This window comes from Manacus vitellinus, unplaced genomic scaffold (assembly GCF_001715985.3).
Source record: "Manacus vitellinus isolate BGI_N305 unplaced genomic scaffold, ASM171598v3 scaffold_3_pilon, whole genome shotgun sequence".
Classification (NCBI taxonomy): domain Eukaryota; kingdom Metazoa; phylum Chordata; class Aves; order Passeriformes; family Pipridae; genus Manacus; species Manacus vitellinus.
The window spans coordinates 3,972,020-3,993,163 of NW_021940535.1; the positions used below are offsets into that span (position 1 = coordinate 3,972,020).

At 39.0% G+C, this 21,144-nt stretch overlaps 2 protein-coding genes across 2 annotated transcripts in view; one reads left to right on the plus strand and one right to left on the minus strand.

Moving 5' to 3' along the window:
* The first annotated feature begins 224 nt into the window (after positions 1-224).
* On the plus strand, positions 225-2,889 carry SEC61G (SEC61 translocon gamma subunit). Its single transcript, XM_008921325.2, has 4 exons — positions 225-379; positions 470-569; positions 1,750-1,852; positions 2,698-2,889. Exons 2-4 carry the CDS (start codon positions 476-478, stop codon positions 2,705-2,707), a joined length of 207 nt encoding a protein of 68 aa, XP_008919573.1. The 5' UTR covers positions 225-379; positions 470-475; the 3' UTR covers positions 2,708-2,889.
* Positions 2,890-3,939: 1,050 nt separating this feature from the next.
* Positions 3,940-21,144, minus strand: part of TPK1 (thiamin pyrophosphokinase 1) — a 239,763-nt gene continuing 222,558 nt past the window's right edge. Inside the window, exon 7 of the mRNA XM_018075854.3 lies at positions 3,940-4,424. Coding sequence (XP_017931343.1) covers positions 4,306-4,424 — 119 coding nt within the window. The 3' untranslated portion in view covers positions 3,940-4,305. The remainder of the gene's footprint in view (positions 4,425-21,144) is intronic.

Here is a 21,144-nt window from a genome sequence, read left to right on the forward strand (position 1 = left end):
GGCTGGGCTCCTGCGCGGGGTGGCAGTGCTGGCACTTGTGTGCTGTGAGAACGGGACGCGGCCGCAGCGTTCCCCCGGTGCAGCTTTGGGCTGGGGGCGCTTCTCGAAACCGGCGACTTCTGCCTGTTCAGACATCTTCAGCAGTGTATTCTGAAACGCGGCGTAGGACATCGGCTGAGAGGAAAATCTGATGGAGCTGTTGTTTTCTGTGCCGAAAGGCAAAATTTTTCCTATTTTTTTTTTTCAGTCAGAAGTAGGCCCTCGTGTTTGTTTACTGATACAGTCTCTTCATTTTCTGCAAAGTGGAAGTATCTTTTAAAGTCCACTTAGGTTGGAATATGAAATTTTAAGTTATCTTAAGTCTTTACAAATTTTGTAGGTAACTGCTATTTCTGTAATTAAAAAATTCTGTTTTGCAATATATATATATATGTGGAACCATCAATGCTAAACGCATTCACCTTTGCAGGTAATCATGGATCAGGTAATGCAATTTGTGGAACCCAGCCGTCAGTTTGTGAAAGACTCCATACGACTTGTTAAAAGATGCACCAAGCCTGACAGGAAAGGTAAAGCACACAGTAAACCAGAACACAAACTTATATCTTACCACGTGTCTTTCCATATGTCACTTCTGCTGATTAATTTGCTGTGAATGTTTCTCATCTGCCAGTATGAGATTTAAACTTGAGCAGTTGTCTAAATGGTAATGGATTTATGGTTCTGGATGTAATAAACTTGGATGTGTTCTTTTCTGGTACGTACGTAGGTGTGTGAGTGGAAGTAAAACTCACATTATGAAACAGGCTAAGTAGCTGAAATTAGCCATTTTGAGACAGGCGAGCAATGCTTTTCATGTATAAAGTAAACTGATCTGAAAAGAACTTGTGTGTACTTTGAAGTGACAAATGAAGCAGTCAGATGTGATTGATTGCAGTGAAATTGGGGGAAATTCTAGTGGAAAAGACTTTATTTTAGGAGACTTCAGTGGAACCAGAATTGCTTTTTGCAGTGCTCATTCAGTGCTCCACAGTTGTCAGACACTGCCTGATTGGGATGGGAAGAATTTTGTTGCTGGGAGTATAGAAGAGAGGTTTTGGACTTTCTCAAAGGCCTTAGACAGAAGCTGTAACTGTAACCAGAATGCAACTGGTCATTCTTACTGTTAATATTTACAATGCTTTATTTATGTGCTAAGAATGAACAATTCTATGACTCTAAGTTTACTGGTATCTTCTGAGATCAGTAGGGAACTTCATTCATGGTCAGACTGGCAGGTTTGTTGATCTTCTTAGTCCACTTCATGGTTGCTGTCTTAAAATAATTGAAAATATCACAAGTACTCAATTTTTGTGGGGACTTAAGGTGCTGTCCTTCTGTGACAGACACTAATGGAGCTTTTATATTTTTGATACTGTATTGGGGATTATTTTCAGGGCTTGTAGGGTTGTAAAGGAAAGATAAAGGAAAAAATGTTCCATGAATTGTGGATATTTCTGATTTTGCTACTTAAAAAAATTGTGATTGGCCATTGTTTGTGGAAAGCAGCACCTTCTCTCTTAAAATTATCATCTGTCTTCTGAAAAAGTGGATTTGTTTCTCGGGGTCACTGCAGTGACTATTTCCAGAACTATTTCCTGTGTTAACATTATTCTCTAAAGAGATACCTCTCCTGTGGTCACTGCAGTGCACATCTATATGCCAATACATGAGATTTCCTAGACAATTTTTTTGGTTTTGTTTTTGCAGAGTTCCAGAAGATTGCCATGGCAACAGCAATAGGCTTTGCAATAATGGGATTTATTGGTTTCTTTGTCAAATTGATCCATATCCCAATCAACAATATAATTGTGTAAGTAAATATGACCTTTAATTTCACTAAATTTTTACCTGTTCATTTTTAAACAGAGGATGTCAGTGAGCTCTGCAGGATCCATGTTGCTTTAGTGTCTGCATTTCACATGTTAGTGTAATGTAAAAGGAGTTACTTGATTCAAAGAACTTAATCAGCAAGTAGGTTGTTAATTTAGCATGCTGCAAAATATTAGATCTGTAGATCTTCATTTTTTTTCTGAGTATTCTGCTTCAAAACTGAACTTCAAATATTTTCATTTCCAGTTCCTCAGTGTGTGTTTGACCGTAGAACATTTACTTTATTTGGATCTTATACTCTCACAATTTGCAGTTTATAATTTGGGTATCCAAAGTAAACAGATGGATGGTAAGGTAGAGAAAACGTGAGTGGGTGTCCTGCAGGATGACAGAGCACAGAACAAAATTGGTCTTGTTTCATTTACTCACTGCTAGATGTGTTTGAAACTTTGGTTTATGTGTAACTGCATTCTGTAAAATCCCTTTTGGAATGAATGTTGCAGCAGGAAAATCTTGACCCTTAAGTTGACTGGCACCATGGTACTGACCCATTAACACTACCAGTTAAAACTCCTCTTGTTATTCAGAGCTGATGTAATGCCCTTTCTAGCACTGGAAGAGATTAAATACTGTTCTGTGACCATGATGTGTGGCTTGCTTATACGTGTAAGAGTGGTCCTGTAGGCAAGGAGAAGTGTTTGAAAATAGGAGATAAGCTGCAATGGTAGTAAAGGTTGTCCTAGCAATGCAGTGGTGGGAGGATAAATTAGACTTCAGGTGGGATCACTTGATTAGTTGAAACTGATTACTTTGTTCTCTCAACAGAGGTGGCTGAATATTCATCATGAAGAAGAAGAAGTCAGTTGTGACACCTGCTGCAAAGATTTCACAGCTTTAATTTGTTTGATATTAAACAAGCTCGGTTTGGGTTTTCAAACACTGTTGTCACCTTATTTTTCTTTCAAAGTGTATGTGATCATACCTGTCTATATTACAGGATTTTTTTCTTTTTTAGTAGTAGTGCCTTTTGTTTGTTTTGTTACATCTTTTAACTGGTAGTAGAATCATTCAGGTGGGAAGGAAGCTTGGGAGGTCTCTAGTCCAGTGTCCTGCTCCTTGCTGGGTCAGTGTTGCACTCTTGACAAGATTGCTTAAGCTTTGTCCAGTCAGATATTGGAAGCCTCCAAGGATGACAACTGTATGACCTCTCTTCAGGAGCTGTTTACTAAGCAGTAAATTAAACATAGGAACAGCATTGTTCCAGCAAAAGTAGACAGCAAGAAAACAACATTCCTGTATCCTTTCAGGTGGTAATTTAAAAGTCTTATCAACTGAAATTCTTGTCATTAATTTCTAGAATCACCATCATTATCACTAATTCCTTTCTGCATTTGGAAGTCCTGCTAGGTTATATTATGTACTTGACTGGAAAAATCCTCCATCAAATGAAGAACTTGCATGGCCAGTCCTTATTCTGATGGCATAATTTAAAATGCCAAACTTAGTTGGTTACTGAGATGTACCATTTGAGTATAATTTAGTTGTCAGAGATGCTAAGCAGTCCTTCTGCAAATCTGCAACTTCCTCACAGTGTTGGTTAGGATATACAACCGTTTTGGATACTCTTCTGCACACAGAATTATAAAGGGCTGTGCATGTTGACCTGGAAGTTTTCATTATTAAATGAGTGAACATTTTGATTTTAAGAACTAAGCCTGCAAAAACTCTAGTAGGTGCAATGCTATTCCTCCTCAGATTGAGATTAAGAAGTTTATTTCACTCCAGAAAGCTTACTGTAAGCATTTAGTATTTGCAGAAGCTACAATGGTATTTCTATTACAGATTTTAAAAGCACTTAATACTGAGAAATCTGATATTGATATTACAGGAAAACTGAAGCTCTTTCAGTACACAAACTTGTTTTCTAAGTAGAAAAGTTCAACTATTACTCTTCTTGAGAAATCTTCACCAGCAGCTACATATGTTACAAACCAGGACAGAAAAATGAGATTAACTAATCCTAGTGCTATCACCTTGTAATACAGTTACACTGTGTGCAACTGGGTACTGTATTTTCTTTTGGCAAAAGGGGAAAAACAGTTCAGTATTGCAATAAAATACTTTGCAAAAGTAGTCTGGACTAACCAGATAAGCAGTAGCAGTTTCTTTACATTCATTTTTGTTTGTGACTGTACTGGGTGGCTGCTCATGTGTCTAGTGGTTAGGTAGTGTGAGGTACCAGAATGAAGTACTCTATTACTGCAAGTAGTTTTGATTGGATCTCAAGTAACTTTTATTTCAGACTTGTTTTCCATTCGATACATAAAATCAGTGCCTGCTTATATTTTTTGGAACAGCTTTACTGTCTTAATTCAGTGAAATTTTGTAGTAATTGGAGTTGTGTTGGATCAGAAAAGGCAGCTATAGCTGATCTTATCTTTTGATAGCCATTGTCCACAGCAAAGGTTTGTCTGTCTCGACAGTCACAATCCCAGAGCCATCATAGGTGTTGGAAGTACTGACGAGTGTTCCAAACTTCAGCACCTGGTTAGCTGTGAAAAAGAAATAGGAGATTTAGTGTTACTCTTCAACAATAAATGCACATCAGTGCATTTGTTTCAAAAGATAGCTGCTGCCACAAAGAACGAAAAAATTGCTGAATAAATCTAACCCAGATAAACATAATTAAAATACCTACGTTAAATGTTAATTAGAAGGCTTCAGTGAAGCTTTTTGATGACCTGTAGTGGGAATAAATTAATACTTAATCCTCAAATTAACATTTTGATTTTATAGCAGATTATTACAAAAGCAGTATGTCAGATATTCCCCAGAGTTTCACATCTGGAAATTTGTACTTCATTAGCATCAGCTCAAGTACCAGTGCTAGAAAAGGTATTTAAAGTAAGACAAGGCAGAGGATCTTATTTTACTTCCAAATTTGGGATTTGCTTTAGCTCAACAACAAACCAATAGTCTTTTAAAACATGAACAATTCTAGAGCAAAGGCTAACAGTTAAAAGGGGTATTATTTAAAAACTTTGAATCAAGTACAGTTTTTTTCTTTAATTTCTTCCCTTTTTGAGATAGCATTGCTTGCATTTTGCAAACATAGCTTCCGCAATGGTACTCCACAACTAGTCAGTTCTGTTAGTCCTTGCTTACAGAAGGGTTCAGAGTAAGCACTCTTAGTCTCCTTTGCTTTAGCCTGTAAAACAAGCCAAATGACAGCTCTTACTCACTGGCAGCACAGAGATAGATTTCCATGGAGGATACAAGGAGAGCTGCAGCTGAGGAGAATTATTCAGGAAGATCAGCAAGTCTGTGTGGCCTAACAGAATTGCCAAATTGTGCATTAATACTGAAGGAAAAATCCTCTGGGTGTGCTATTGAGTGAGCCACTGCAAATTGAGATCTCCCAGTGATCGAAAGGTGTGCAGAGCAACTTAGTAAACTCTATTTTGTGATTTGTGCAGGAGACACATTTTCCCATGTTGAATATCAACACAGGCTGTAGTACACTTGGGTGTAGTGCATGATTACGATGCATGTTACACTGTCTACCTGTTGCTGGAAGCTGCACAGGAGGAATGGATCTTGCCAGGCTGTATGGCTTTAAAATAAGGGACAGTCTGATAAAAGCCAGGACATGTGGTTCAGTATCTCTTCTGCCAAATCTGTGCTTGCTGCTACTTATTCCTACTCCTACGCTTGTTATTAGCTTGAAATGAAATGAACTGAAGAGAAGGTTTCAGCTGCTAGCTCTGTTGGAACAAGAGTAACACCCAAGTTTCAGTACTACTGCAAATGGAAGAGTCTTGCCATTTGAATTTCTCAGGAGCTGGGAGCATAACTGCAGTGCAGTGCAGAAATTCAGCAAAGAGAGCAAAAGAAAAGTACCACTGTATTTGATCAACTGCGTACCTAAAATAAAGGTGCTAGATTCTATCAGGGTGCTTTTAGACACACAGCAGCACTGGGGAGGCTTCTAGACAAATGCCAGGATCAATGAGTTCTGGTGTTTGCCTTTGGAAGACACACAGCAGAGGCCACTGGGGTCTTGCCAGAAGTTGATGCACTGGAACTGCATTGCCAGAGAACCCAGATTTCACCATTTACAGGTAAAAAAGTCATTTACTGATGAGGTAACACATGGGTAGAGTTCCCTGTGTAAAAATACTTCCAAAATAGTGTTAAGTCAAATCAAGTTATGAATGCTGCCAGTCAGTTTTAAGTAGGAAAGAACCGTAAATAGTTTAAAATAATTATTGACACACAAATTACCCATATTTGGTTACTATATATTGAAGCTTGAAGGGGGTGGGGAGGAAGAACCTTGTGGATCAACTGCTGTATAAACCCACTCGTTTAGTATCATTTATTGCTTCTTGCTCAAGAGTCAGAATAATACTTAATGTTTCACAGCTTTGCATATGAAATAATGGCTCTGTAGAAGGCAAGAATTAACAACATGGCAGCTTAATGAAACAAAATCTAAAGCTGTATTTCTTCATGCATAAAATTAAGTGAAAATGAGAGCATTTGTTTTCTTTAAATAGAAAACTCTTGCCCGCTAGATGGAGCCTTTTATCTTTATCAGATTTTCTTCTCACAAGGATCACAGTTTGAAATGCTGAAGTGAAAAAATGCAAAAACTATAAAACAGTACTGCTAATTCACGTGGGTCAAATGGACCAACTCCAAGCACTTGGTTTCACAACCAGCCAACATTTCCACTAACATAATTAAAAATGCATGCTTTCCATTCAGTAAATGAACAGTAATTAATGTGAAGAACTAGGTTCGAGCCAGTAAAGGAAATAAAGAGGATGTACATACATACTGCTGCTAGGCAAACATCCTGCTGTGTCATGCATTTTGATGTTAAGTTTACAAGGTCAAAGAAGTGGGAAGTTTTATCAGTTCATACCTGATCCATTCCTTTTTTAAAATGAATTTCAGTTGTATTTGTTAAGTCTTAGCGAGAGCTTATGCCTTGGGAAAAAAACCCTGTTACAACACCCATTCTTGCTCTTGAGATTATTTCTCATGAAATGCATTCCAAAGAAAACCACTTTTTTGTTTTCTAATATTTAGCATTTATACTTTTGCTGGGTAGTAAACCCAATTTTAATAAAGGATTTCACATTTTGATTTAAAAAATTATCTAAATCTCAAAAACCTGGTAATTCTAGAATTTTCTAATTAAAAGAGATCTTATTTTGGATCACTGAAAATTTTCTTTTCTTGTTTTTCATGAGAACTTTCAAGAACTGATTTGGATAAACCCATAAGTGATTTATTAAAAACAACCCCCCCACAGGTGCTTCCAGCACTGTCAGAAGTTTTGCTTAGTGCTTTGATTGCATTCAGACTGTGTTTACTGATAATAGACTGTTGATGAGAAAAATACCCAGCTCCTCCATTGTAGCTATATAGTGTTTCACATTACTCTCCACCAGTCCAGCATAGACTTCAATACTAAAAGCAAATGCTGTTCCTGCCTTTATTTTTTTGGGAAAAAAACCCCAACAACCCAACACAATCAGAGACAACTTTTTGTGGTGTGCCCTATGTTCTTATCAGTAAGCACTTACTGATAGATTGCAACATACCATTAATTCAGACCAAAACATGGGCATAGAGAGGACTTATTTTGATGAGGTAGTGGAGGAATGTTTTTCTAGCAGTTTTTGTTTTGTTTATCAGGTGTTTGAATCTGCCAGTGTTTGAGAATGTTAGAAATAATTTAGAGAAGAAATTTGAGGGCATGTAGGTAAGCTTCCCGAAGGAGCATAATCACAAAGATCACTATTTCTTAGACGTGTCTTTTGCTGACCAAGTTATATGACTAAAGAGGAAAATTAACCCTGAGACTGCCAATTTCCACGATTTTATTGCTTATATTTTGATTTTTTTTTAAATATGCAAATCTAAGGATGCCATGTGGACAATGTTAATCTCAGTTTAAGAATTGATGACTTAAGGTTGCAAGAACAACATTTGGAAATGTTAACAAAATACACCCTATAAGTAGTCAAGATATATAATCAAACAAAAAACCCAAACTTGAAAATTTACTTCGAAATCTCATCATATTTATACCTCTACCACAGTTAGGAGTTATTTTTGAGTTGATGGTACCATAAATGATTCCTAAGCCTTGCTTGCAATCTTTGTGCTGCCGACTTTCAGCCTGGAAACTGAGAAATAGTGTGGACTAATTATAAATAGATTGGGAGTCATCATGTTGGGTGCTGCAGAAACACTAACTCTCACTATCAGGTAATCTCTCTTAATAATTCTATTAATGATCTAGTAGACTTATAAACATTATTTCTATAACTTCATTGTACTATTTAGGATATATATATACACACATACAGGGCTTGAGGGAGGCATATTCAGAGAAAAACTTCATCGTAAACTTGTCATATATAGCAAAAGCAAATCATGTCAGGTTCTTATCATTGTTACCGCAAATGACTTAGAACAAAACAATATCATGATAAGCATAATACTGTGATGCTTATACTATGCTTCCTTTTCTCAGCTAGGTGTTTCAATTACTTCCTGAAATATGTAAAGTCACACCTTGCTGGTTTCCACCACCGAAAATAGAAATAAGGAAAGGAATACAAGCAGATTGCCAATTCTGGCATAGATGTTTGGAATATTAAAATAATTAATTATTAATTAAAAGCCATATTACAGTGAATGTAATCCTCTTCCCCCTAGGCAAATGCTTCATCAAAATGTTAGAAAATAAAGATCAATAAGCTGAAACACAAGCTTAAGTGAAATATTGAATCACCATTTGGTATCCTGTTACAGTTTATCTGGAGAGGATTTCCCTGAAGTTCTGTGTTAGGAGCAAAAATCTGCATTTAAATGGAGATACATTAGTAATGCAGGAGATAGTACTTTGCAGGTCACCCTATGTCTGCAGAATAGCAGCATTAATTTTGCTATTTAAAAATAAAAGAACCCAAGTAGTTTGTGGACTGATTTTCCTTTCATTCCTCCTAGTTTTACACTTGTGGTTTAGACTGACTTTAGTGGAGTTAATCTTGATTTACACTGATGGATACAAAGGAAAAATTGGGTCCTTGATCTCTGTGCAGTGGGAACTGCAAAACTGGAAGTTGCAAATAACAGTAATTTACAATAAAACATGGACTATTTTCAATATTGATGCAACAGAAGTACCATAAAGGCTTGCTGAGTCTGCTGGGAGGGAACAGGCTAGCCTGTTACTGCACTGATCCCCTCAGGGCCAAGGGGAGTTTTGAATAAGCAGAAAATTGCATTGGGCAATTTTTATAACTATTGTAGCTTTTGGTACCTGGCTTTGTAGCACAAAACAAGGGTTTTGCAATCTCAATGTATTCATACAAGCAGGCTTATGAAAGCATTGAGAGGATATGGGGTGAAGGGGGTCCAGCAGGCAGGGCCAGGTGGCTATTCCACCCTTTCAGATGCTGGCAAAGACTCTTGGCAGGGGCTCTGCAGCACAGGCTGCTTGGCCTCACATCGGTGGGAATTCAGGAGGTGACAACAAAAGCACTGGCTGTCAAGGCTTCAAAATTTCATTTAAAAAGAGAGAAAAATATGTTAACAGGACTGTGTGTTCTACCCTGGATAGAAACCATCCATGTTGGGTGAGCCTTCAGAAATGCAAATGGATGTCAGAAGTTTTCAAATTTATTTCCAGCACACATTTTTTTCCAGCTTTGTAATCACGGTGGTACTGTAACAACAGCTCTAACTCTTCCTGTCACATCACCTGCTTGGTGGCAATTTAAAATGATAAGCTGATAAAAATGATGCTAAGAATCAGAGTGCTTTCTACATTTAGGTCTCTGCTGCTTCTACTGCTTCACCAAGATCAACAAGAATCATTAACTGCAGGGAGTTTCTACAGCTATTTAGCAGCGTTTTAGCACTGCTAACAAGATGTGCTTCAGTGTTTGTCCAGGATCACTTTGGCCTCTTAACTTAGTTAAAGTGACCTGGAAAGTAAGACAAGGAAATGGTATATACTGTTTTCAGTAGTGTCTTTCCAGTCGAGATATGATAAATCTGTACCAATACTACAATAGTAGAAGTGATTTAGGAAAAACAGTAAGTCAGAGAAATAGCTGTCTGGAAGACTGTTTCACTAAGCTAAAGGGAAAGTCAGGCTATGAAGTAACTATAAGAGTTAAGTTTAGCCAGTAAGAAGTAGGGTGTTTACTTATTTTTAATGCTTTCCATTTGTATAATGTTTGTAAGTTTGTATAATGTTTATCAAACTACTTACAACTCTTAGGGGTTGTACAGGTGACAGGTACTATTAATAATAATGTTAGAGCACTGAAGAAACAGCTGCAGAAATAAAATGTAGCTTCAGTTTGACAGTCGCTGCTGTAGAGATTTTGCATATAAGGCAGACAAAATAACTTGTTGCTATTTTGGTCTGTCTCTACTTTGTGTTGTGAGATAAAGAACACTATTCTCATGAGAAAAAGGGCAAGAGTAATACTGAGATGCATCAGCTAATGAATTGTCTTACTTCTAACTTGTCCATAAGACACCTCCCTACGCACATCATCCTATTATGCTGTTAGGCTTTAGAGACATTACTTAGTCACACAAAGCTGAGGATGGCAATCTCGTGCAATACTGAAACCTGAGATTAGCTTAAAACAATGGTGTTCTGTCACGGCATTTTGGTCTGAAGCTCTGGTTTGACATGACAGCAAAGAACCTAAAAATACTTGCTATTTTGAAAGCTGCCATGCTGCCAAGTTGATATGATGCTAGCAGTGAAATCTATCGAATTTGTTAGAGAAATCCAAATGATCCCAGCAATTGACCACACACAGGGCTGCAGAAAGGAGTGAAATTCTCCCTACATTCCTCATGACTGGGTTGTTGGAAACAGGGAAGAGAGACAGGGGAAGAGGAAGGAGAAGGAATCTTTTCCTGACCCAAATCTCAGGGCTAGGTGACTATGTCCATGTACTCAGGCTTCGAATAGCTTGGCACCAGAAAGCTTTTCAGCACAACCAGCTCCAGGACTGACCATGGTCAACAACTTGCCTCTAGCTACAGTAATTTTCCAGCACTATATATAATGATGAAAAAAACCCCTATCTATCCTTCAGCGTGTTTTAAAGTACGATACTAGTTAACTAGAACACAATGTTAATTATTTTTCTCTTCTATTATTTGGAATCCTGATAAATCCTGTCACATTTAGATTAATATATTCACAAGAAGAGGCAATAAAAGAGGATTTTAAAACACATTTGTAATACAAGTCTTTCAGCTTCTGTATGCATACCATTGTTCCCATCATTTGCAAAAATGTGCAGATACAGTGATTATTCCTGTAACAATCAAACTGGGCCTGTAGCTGCAATATTGATATGTGGATATCTGCTCAGTAAATACCTACACAGCTTGGGTTAAATGGGGATTTCGCTCATCCGCTCTATGGAGGAGAACTGCAGCAATGCCATAAATATTACACAACAGTCTTGGCCAACCTCTTATACCACCTACCAGTGTGTAGGAAGAGTCCCCAGCATCAACTCTCCCAAGAAATTTAGCACTTCTCTGCTCTCTTTCTCTGCGATGGGGATATGATTTTCCTAAGGGATTTGATCTAAAGCCAGTCCCTAACCTGCCCTGAAAACCAAATTTAAGCAGGCTATCTCCTCCAGTGCTGCCAGCACTAGCTCAGGACCATATCTAGAGTCCTGTTCTGCTGCACACGTTGCTTTGTCACTGGGCTTCAGTGCCAAAATAAAATTAAATATGATTTGACAAAGCTCTGTAAAGGCTCAGCCCTTAACTCCAGTTTCTGCCATGTTTTGTAGGGGCAGGAAGCAGAGCAGCCACACAGCGGTGGGCTGGAACCAGTATTTGTGGCAGAGCAAATGTGGATGTGCACAACGTGCAAAGTTACAACAGCAAAGATCAAAGTAGATCTTCTGAACTCTAGGAGGGTGTATTGGGTTTGGTAGCAGGGGGGCTACAGGGGTGGCTTCTGTGAGAAGCTGGAAGCTTCCTCCATGTCCAGTAGAGCCAGTGCCAGCCAGGTCCAAGACAGACCTGCCACTGGCCAAGGCTGAGCCAATCAGGAATGGTGGTAATGCCTAAGTAATAACGCATTTAAGAAGGGAAAAAAAAGTTATTGTGCAGATGTAACTGTGGCCAGAGGGGAGTGAGAATATGTGGGAGGAACAACTCTGCAGACACCAAGGTCAGTACAGAAGGAGGGGGAGGAGGTGCTCCAGGTGCCAGAGCTGAGGTTCCCCTAAAGCCGGTGGCGCAGACCATGGTGAGGCAGCTGTGCCCCTGCAGTCCATGGAGGTCAACAGGAGTGCAGAGATCCACCTGCAGCCCATGAAGGAGACCCATGCTGGAGCAGTGGATGCCTGAAAGAAGGTTGTGAACCCATGGGAAGCCTGTGCTGGAATGGGCTCTCAGCAGGGACCTGTGGACCTGGGGAGAGAGGAATCCACACTGGAGCAGTTCATGGAGAACTGCTGCCCATCAGACGGACTCATGTTAGAGAAGTTTGTGGAGGACTGTCTCCTGTGGAAGGGACCCCACGCTGGAGCAGGGGAAGGACTCTTATCCCTGAGCAGTGTCAGGAACAACGTGTGCTGAACTAACCATAACCCCCATTCCCTGTCTCCCTGTGCCACTGAGGGGTGGGAGGTAGAGCCCAGAGAAGGAGGGAGGGGTGGGGGGAAGGTGTTTTTGAGGTTTATTTTACTTCTCATTATCCTGCTCTGATATTTTTGGTAATAAATTCAATAAATATCCCCAAGTTCAGTTTTGCCGATGATGGCAATCGGTGGCTGATCTCTTCCTGTCCTTGTCTCAACTCATGAACCTTTCACTATATTTTCTCTCCCCTGTCCAGTTGTGGAGAGGAGTGATACAGCAGTTTTAGTGAGTACTTGACATCCAGCCATGGTTGAGCCCTCGCAGAGGGGTTCAATATATTGCATATTTAAACCTTTCCCCTCCAAGTCCAGCCCTGCACTAGAACTGACCTAGTCGATGGCTGCTCTGTTCAGACTCCTGGATGGCCCCCCAGGAGCCACAGATTCTCATGACCACCAATTGCTGAGTTTCTTGCTCCAAGGCCTCATGTCAGTCAAGCTGCCTGATGAGACAGAATGGCAGACCTAGTGCTCAAAAAGTTCCTCTGACCACAAGGAAGTGAACAATTGCCTTTAACTCCGAGCACTGGTCAGAGTGCAAAGAAGGGTATGTGCCCTGTCACATTGAATCCCAGGACAGCTGTTTGCAACATGGCCTGCAGAGGGCCATCACCAGTCTTGAAAGCAAGCTGCAACCCCTCTTAGCTACTAGCACTTTATTACAAATAATCAACTTCAATCAAATTAAATCCCTGACAAACAATTTTATTATGCTATCTTTAACAGAGAAGGGCACCATTTCCTAACAGAGTTTTATGGAAATATGGTATTACATTTACATGGAAAAATGAAGAGAACAAACAACATCCTTACGCACAAAAGGCACCATTAATACAGCAGCTGTGCTTTTGTCTAAAACATTTCTCTAGAAGCGGGTAATTATTATTTAAAAAACCCACACTGATCTGCTCCTGACAGCTCACAAGGTACATGTTTATCTACGTGCTCTCCCTGACAGCTGATCTATTCTAGGCACAGGTAACTAATTAATAAAGTCTATTATATTTCTAATAGAAAAGTAATTCCATTTATCTTTACCCTTCCTAGCAGTACTGCTTCCTTTCACTGCATTGGGGTGGGATGCTGTTAAGAGGTTTCTAAAATGGGGTTATTTTCACCCCTACAATTGCTGTGCATTACTTAGAATTTTAGATTGCTCTGCTTTCTTGAGAAAAAACAATTAGACACAGATAGTATCACCCTGAGGATGAAGTAAAAGCAATTATTTCTGTTACAAAATGTCCCCCTAGATCTGCATGTGAACAACTAAGCTTTTTGATTTTTAATTTTATTACTTTGTCTTTCTCTTAACAAATAATTAATATGGTTACTAACATCCGATGTACTTCTAATGTCTATATGATTTCAATTATAAAGCTGTTACTGATACTTACTAATTCTATTCCATTTATCTTCAAACTTGCATCATAAACTTAAAACATTTGTTGACGTTCATGGAGCTGCAGCTCCTCTAAACTCGCTCACAGGAATCCAGCAAAGTTTATGTGTTGCAACCCTTGAGACAGAACATGAGATTCAATAGGAGACTGAAAACTACACTGTTTGTAGTTCAGAGGCAGTCAGTTGGATTAGATGGCTCTCCATGTCCTCCAAAAAGTAAAGGATTTTTTTGGAAAAAGTGTTGTTCAATGTGTCTTTCAATCTTCCTTCTTTCTAAGCTATAAAGTCAGATTTAAAAACAAAAAAATCCCCCCAAAAAGTAACTTATGACACAGCAAAGCCTGTTTTAGCTGGTATAAGCCACTTCACCCCTCATTAGAACCCTTTGCTCCAGAAAGGACACGGGAGTGGAATCTGCCTTCTATATGAATCAGTAAGTCCTTGCACATGGCTCATTTAAAGTTCCTGGCTGTTTGCTTTTACAATGTTTTTGGGGGGGATGCAAGATTCAGATTTGTTATCGATGCTGCTGAATACAAACAGCTTCTGTATAAAGTTTGTCCCCAAAATGAAGAAAGGGAGATTCATCATTAAAGACAAGTCCTAAGTCTCATCGACTGTCAAAGACTTTATTCGAGTGGAAAACTAGCTACTGAGAATCCATTAGCCAGTTGTGCACTTTGGAAAAAATCTGATTGATTTTGAGCAATGATTTCCAATATGAGCAGTGCTCGTCATGTCGGTGTGCTTCCTCCTCCTGACCTCTGAAAAGCCTTTTTTGCCCTGCCTACCTCCCCTCTTTGCAAACTGGCTTAGCTATTCATCTTTTACATTCAGAAACATGTCATGCACTTCAAGGCCCTGAAAGGATTCAGTGGCTGGGGGAATGTTTTCTCCTGGTTCTTTTTCTCTAGGGAACTCCGCCTCAGCAGGGCTATACCATGCTTTCTGCCTGGGCTGGGAGGGATGAAAGGCTTCTGCATTAATGATGCAGTGCTGAGCCAGGCACTGCCCAGGCCAGGTGGGGTAAGCTCTTGAACCTCAAACGCAGAGACTGAATGCACCACTAAATTAATGTAGTGCTACATGGTGCAGCCAAAGACATTAAAGTTTTAAGAGTGCAATTGATTATATGTAGTTCAACTTTCAAACACACTAGTCAAGATGGATTGCAACAGTCATGCCATGGCACAGTGATACATGTCAGCAGGCTCTCAGTTTTACTGCATGGAGGACTTGACATTGGCTTTTAAGCTACCAATAAACTACCCTAACACTGCAAGAAGTGGGAAGGAAAAGGAACTACAAATCCAGTAGTCACATGTAAAATAAAAGCCTAAGCCAACTACATTACAGCTTGTCTGCTGCCAACACCAAATAATTTCTAGGACTTGAGGTTGAAGGAACATGATAGCTGCAATTGCCAAGTAAGGAAGTGCCTCCTCAAACAGCTTCTTTTTTTAAACTACAGGGAGCTTCCATGAAGTAAATCTGCTTATAGACTGGAATGTTCCTTCTCTTACCTGAAATTACTGTCATCTTCAAACATTTGTAATTCCTCACTAATTATCAGTGTCTGAGGATTACTGTAGGAGAAACATTCCTATCAACAGTTAAGAAAGCTACCTTTCTGAATTATATTTTGAACTCAAAATCAAAGTGGTGAGATGCTGGAACAGGTTTCCCAGAGAAGTTGTGGATGCCCCATCTGTGGAAATGTTCAAGGCCAGGTTAGATGGGGCTTTGAGCAACCTGGTCTAGTTGAAGGTGTCCCTGTCTATGGCAGGGGGGTTGAAACTAAATGTCCTTTAAGGCCTTTTCCAAACCAAACTGTTCTATGATACTATGAAATATGACTATCTTATTTGACATTGCTTTTCCCATCCTGGCCGTTTGTTATACTCAATATTTTCCATTTTTTTTTGTTTGCTTTGTAGTCACTTCACAAAATGTGTGATATCTAGCAGAATTTCATTGACATAAAGTATTTCTCTGCTTAAAATCACTAGATGTGAAATACTTTTTTATTTTGAAAATATGGAAAATTCTACTAAAAGCAAAATTATCTCAGAGGAAAAGCAAACTTTGCTACAAATTACTATTAAAACATTTCTGTTAGTTCTAGAAACAATGATAGCAGCTTAGATTCCTCTTAAATTCACATCTTCCTTAAAAGCATCTGAAGGAAGAAAAAATAGCACTGTAAAAGGTATCTGATTAACTCACCATCTACAGCAGACTAATGCAACATTTTAGAGGTGTGGCATAAGTGTGAGGGAAAAAAAAAGTACAGTTTAAAAAGATATGAGTAGGGTTGTGTATTTCTGTATCCTGGGGGGAAAATAATAGATGTAGAAGTTTATTTCATATCTTGTTTCAAAATTTATTTTAACTAGGTGTGTTTGCTTAAAATTGAAAAAAAAAAATCCCAGCAACATGAATTTCTACTTTCAAATAAGGCAGATCAATAATAAAGCACACAGTGTTTACAAATTATAACCATTTCTTTAACAACTTGCTATGAGGTTTCCCACCAGTAGTCTCAACATCTGCTGCACAGAGCATTAAAAGATGGATGTATCTATGACTAATGCTCATGGGAAAAACTTGACATAGCAATAATAGTTTAATTTGAATTCTTCTATGCTGTACTATTCTAAATGTCCTACAACATCCACATTAAAAAAACCCTCTGATGTCTACATGATTACAAAGTAAACAGAAGTACCTAAGAACTGACACATCTAGAGATTAATCCTGGGATATTTTAATTAGAGTAGACACTTTAACCAAATTCAGAAGTCTAAAAGCAAGTGAGCCCTACAACTCTACTTGACCTCTTGGAAGATGTGGGTATAGACACATATTCCTCTTAATATCATAATTTTAGAAGGATATTGTTACATATCACTAGAAGACACCCAGTGACATGGAAGAGGTCAGTATATCTCCAAGGTAACCCTCAAAACCTAAAGATGTCTCATGCAAGGTTTGGACCCAACATGAAGCTTGATGATCTCTGAACAGTTATACCTACTCTGTAATTTGAGGCATGGTCACCGAGTATCAAAAGGTGTATCTGTTACAGAATAGGCAAGCACTGCTCTTCTAGAAACAGGTAGGTTTGTTTCAAGACCATCAAAATAATGTCACATGCATGCCCACTACAAGGCAGCCTTCATGAGACCAAGGGAAGCACTTTGCAGTGATCCTCAAAATCAGTCAGGAGGAAAGTCTGATAAGAGCTTAAACCTTACTGGGGGTTGGGTTTAGAAAACACCCAGTTAAACACCAACATTTACAGGAAGAACTGGAGACCCTTGCAAGATTTGTACATGACTGGTATAGAGGAGCCTTGCAGCAATGAGGTCAGGACATGGTGAGAGGTTTGTCATGTCATGTGCAAGAGTGAAACCTGAACAATACTGATTTTGAAGGGCTCGTTTACAGGTATATAAGCATAAAAAAGAGAAATAAAGTGTCACGTTTAAAAGCTGTGTGCAAAAATGTAGTTATATGACTTTTAATATTATTGGCTGCCACGGGAATAAGTCTCTGCATGCTGTGCTGAAAGGATATCCATAACTAGCTCTAGCATTCTCCAGTAAAGCACAGAATCTTTAAGGAAGGGCAGAATACTGCAGGAAGCTCCTTCTCAAATATACCTGAAATCAGTCAGCCATAAAGGATGCCTTACAGATGGCTCACACACAAACTATATTGGAAATGGGCTGAGAGGCTTGAAAACAATGCTTCAGAACAGAAAAAGTCCCTCAAATCTGTAGTTTTGGGAGAAGAAAGGAACACTATCAAAGATTTAACAGTAGAAAAAGCATGCCTTGGAAAGCTTGCCTTGCTGTAGCACACTAAACTCATGAAATGCACTTTACTGGCTAACCTCTGTTGCCCACAGGTAAACATTCCTGTTAAGAAGTTTTGCTCCCTCTCTTGGATTGTGGACTTCAAAAGCCAGGGGATGCTGAACGCAACACTGAGACAACTCCTGTAATTTGTGGAAGACAGAATGGACAATATCATTGATGTAGCGTAATGAGCCGTTTCCCTCCTCCCCACTGTGATTAATGGTGTGGAGAGGAGGTCTGCTGGCTGAACTGGTAGCTGTGGTTCTGGCCCTGGAGGCATGCCCTATATATAGTGCCTGTGAACACTTGCATGAGAGATTGGCAGGCAGAAGCAGCTCTGGGAGCCTTTGTTATTGTCCAGCTTCCTCTTTCCTGAGCTCCTCCAACTTGCACAATCTGTGTAGCCTCTGGGAAGGCAGCTTTAGAATTGGCTTACTTGATGGAAAAAGCTGCTCTTCTTGATGCATATGATGCAAAGTAATGTGACAATGATTGACAGCTAGGGGAGAAGAGGAGAGAAAATTGAGTTAATTTGGGTATTGTGTGAAGAAGTAGAAGGGAGAAGGAAAGAAAAAGGAAAATTCCTCATTACCACAGCACGTGTGTAGTGGTGAAGATAAGAGTTGCTGGTTTTTGTAATAATAATCATTATTAAAATCAGTTAAGTTGACACAAGTTTATGATGGTATAAACAGTACCCCAGTGATTACTGGATGTTTTTCTTCAAAACTTCATCTTCTCCAAATAGAAAATAATTAATAAGTTTAGGAGTCTGCCAGCCTACTCCCCCTTCTCATTTGCGAACAGTTAATGTAATGTGAATACAAACCCCAGGGCCTAATCCTATCTGCACCTCCATTGATACACTATGCTCCTCATGTATAATTTAAGGTGAGTCAGAACTTGCCTGCCAGCTTCTCATTTCCTTCTCCCTTACACTGTGGAGTCAGTGGTAATTTTTATTGAATGATACAATTACATTGCAATGTACACCAGGCGAAAGTGCACTGAATGCTTTTGTGCTTTTTTAGTTCAGGTCTGAAAACAGAAGAAAAAGCTGTAATTGATTCCATCAGCCTTTTTTTGTATTGAAACAAAAGTTAACACCCAGAGAAGCTTCCTTGCACTAGAAAGATGAACTCAAAATTTGGAGTCTCACTTTTTTGCTTTAGGAGATGGTACACGACTAAGAGAGACATACCATCTCAGTTTATATCTTAGTTTATCTTCAGCAGACTGGTATGTTCTAGATCACTTGCACGGAAAGTTGAAATGTTGGAGAAGAAAAAAAGGGAGACGCGGAAATTATAACAACTTGAAGACACTTCTGGCAAAATTGGAGATAGAATTATATATATCGAGGAGGAAAATGCTTATTTGGACAAACCCCAGCTGTCTCTTATTCTTAGTGATGAGTAAAAGTCCCTTTTCCTGAGCTCCAGAAGGCATGCTAGAAATCACTGCTAGTTGCTGCTGTTTAGAAAGTTCTACAAGTGTCTCAGAAAAATATGCCATGCTTGCATTCAGCCTGACAGAACTACCATCATTAGTAAACAGGTAATGCTGTAGTTTGCCTCCTGCTGCATATATACATGCAGCTCTGTATAACAAAGTCGTAGGAGATAAGGTTAGGAAATGACATGCACAGTAGTTGTCTCTGTCAATATAGAAACCTTTTCTTCCAGAACAAAACCAAATGTTGGATTTTTTTTTGTTTAAATTTTGATCTTCTACAGTTACTAATATCAGACCATATGCCACAGCACACTCAGTTTGATGTAGCATTAACACCACTATTTTAGCAAGCTCTGCATGGATTCATGATGCTCTAAAACACCAAACCGTTCCCTCAAAACCCCTTAATTGCTAATGGGACTAATTTCAGTTTCTGTCCCTCTGAAAATCCTAGAACTTAAGCCAATCCCTCTTTACAGAGGCTGTAACCCAGGGTCATCTTTGCAAAAGATCTGCAAGTCTAGATGGGTCATGACGGGTCAAACTTTGAATGTATTTCCTGCTTTGAAAATACCTGGTAGGTCTCTCTATCACTCCTTAGGGATGTGGGGTTCAAATAGGACAAATCTTCAGGACAGTTGAGTACATTCACTATCATGTTCAGGGACAACTGCAATTTCAAGACATATGCACACTCATCTTTAGGGTAAATTCATGCCTAATTTGGACCTTATCTAGTCAGTCTAGTTCACTGTTCATTTCTGTAGGCTACAATTCAGAGAGGGACTAAATTATGTGCTTAAGCTAAATTCACATAGACATGTCACTGTTGTCATAGAAACCTCAGTACCCAGCCTGTGTTATACTGAATCGAAGTCCAAAGAATTCCCTTTAAAACCTCAGACCACATAACATGATGGAAAGAGGACAGATATATTTGCAACCTCTCACAATAACATCTAGACCCCCTCAGTGCCTTTAAAGCGCAAGTAAAACAAGCCAAAACTTAGCCTAGCAAAGTCCTTCTACTTAAAAATTAATCTCTTTATTTATAACCTTAATGATAGTAAGATACATCAATAATAACATGGTATGAAAACTCCTCTCTTTTCTCCCCAAAGTGGTATTTCTTAAAACAATTATGCTAATTTTCAGTATCTCTTGAATAAATGAAGGCGGTTTGCTTCATTTACACATGACTTGCCTGAACCAAGCTGGCTTCACATGTTGGCATGCACACAGAACTCCAAAACAAAAAACCTTAGCTAAGAAAGATCTAGTGTTCAAAAACTACTCAGTCTTGACACTGTATAAACTCCTTCATTTTTGTTGCAGCTTGGTTATGGAGGAGGGAAGTTTTTTAACCTGTCACATTAAACTAGAGTTGGGTTAATCTGACCCTAGTGACAACGAGCCAATTTTAGGAACACATGAAAGCTCTGCACTACTTTTCAAGAAATAGTAAAAGCAAGAGTTATCTTTCCCCCAATCTCTCAAGTACCCCTTTCCCAGCCCTCCTCTACTAAAACTAGAGATGTATGCTTAGAAATTCATCCTATGAAGCATTTGAGACATTCTGACGGCTGCAATTTATCAACATAAATTACTGTACTTCACAGCAAAACTTCTGTCATAAGAAAACACCATGTGCCCTAAATTGCTTGCTGCCCTCTTCAATAATCAGCCTAGTTTTTAAGATCTAGAGATTTGCTGATAAAGGACACCTCAGTGCATACAGCAACAAAAAAAATGAGTTTCATACACATCACTGGAAACGTTCACACACTGCTCTATTAATCTCTAGATTGGGGTCATTTTTCTCTTGAGAT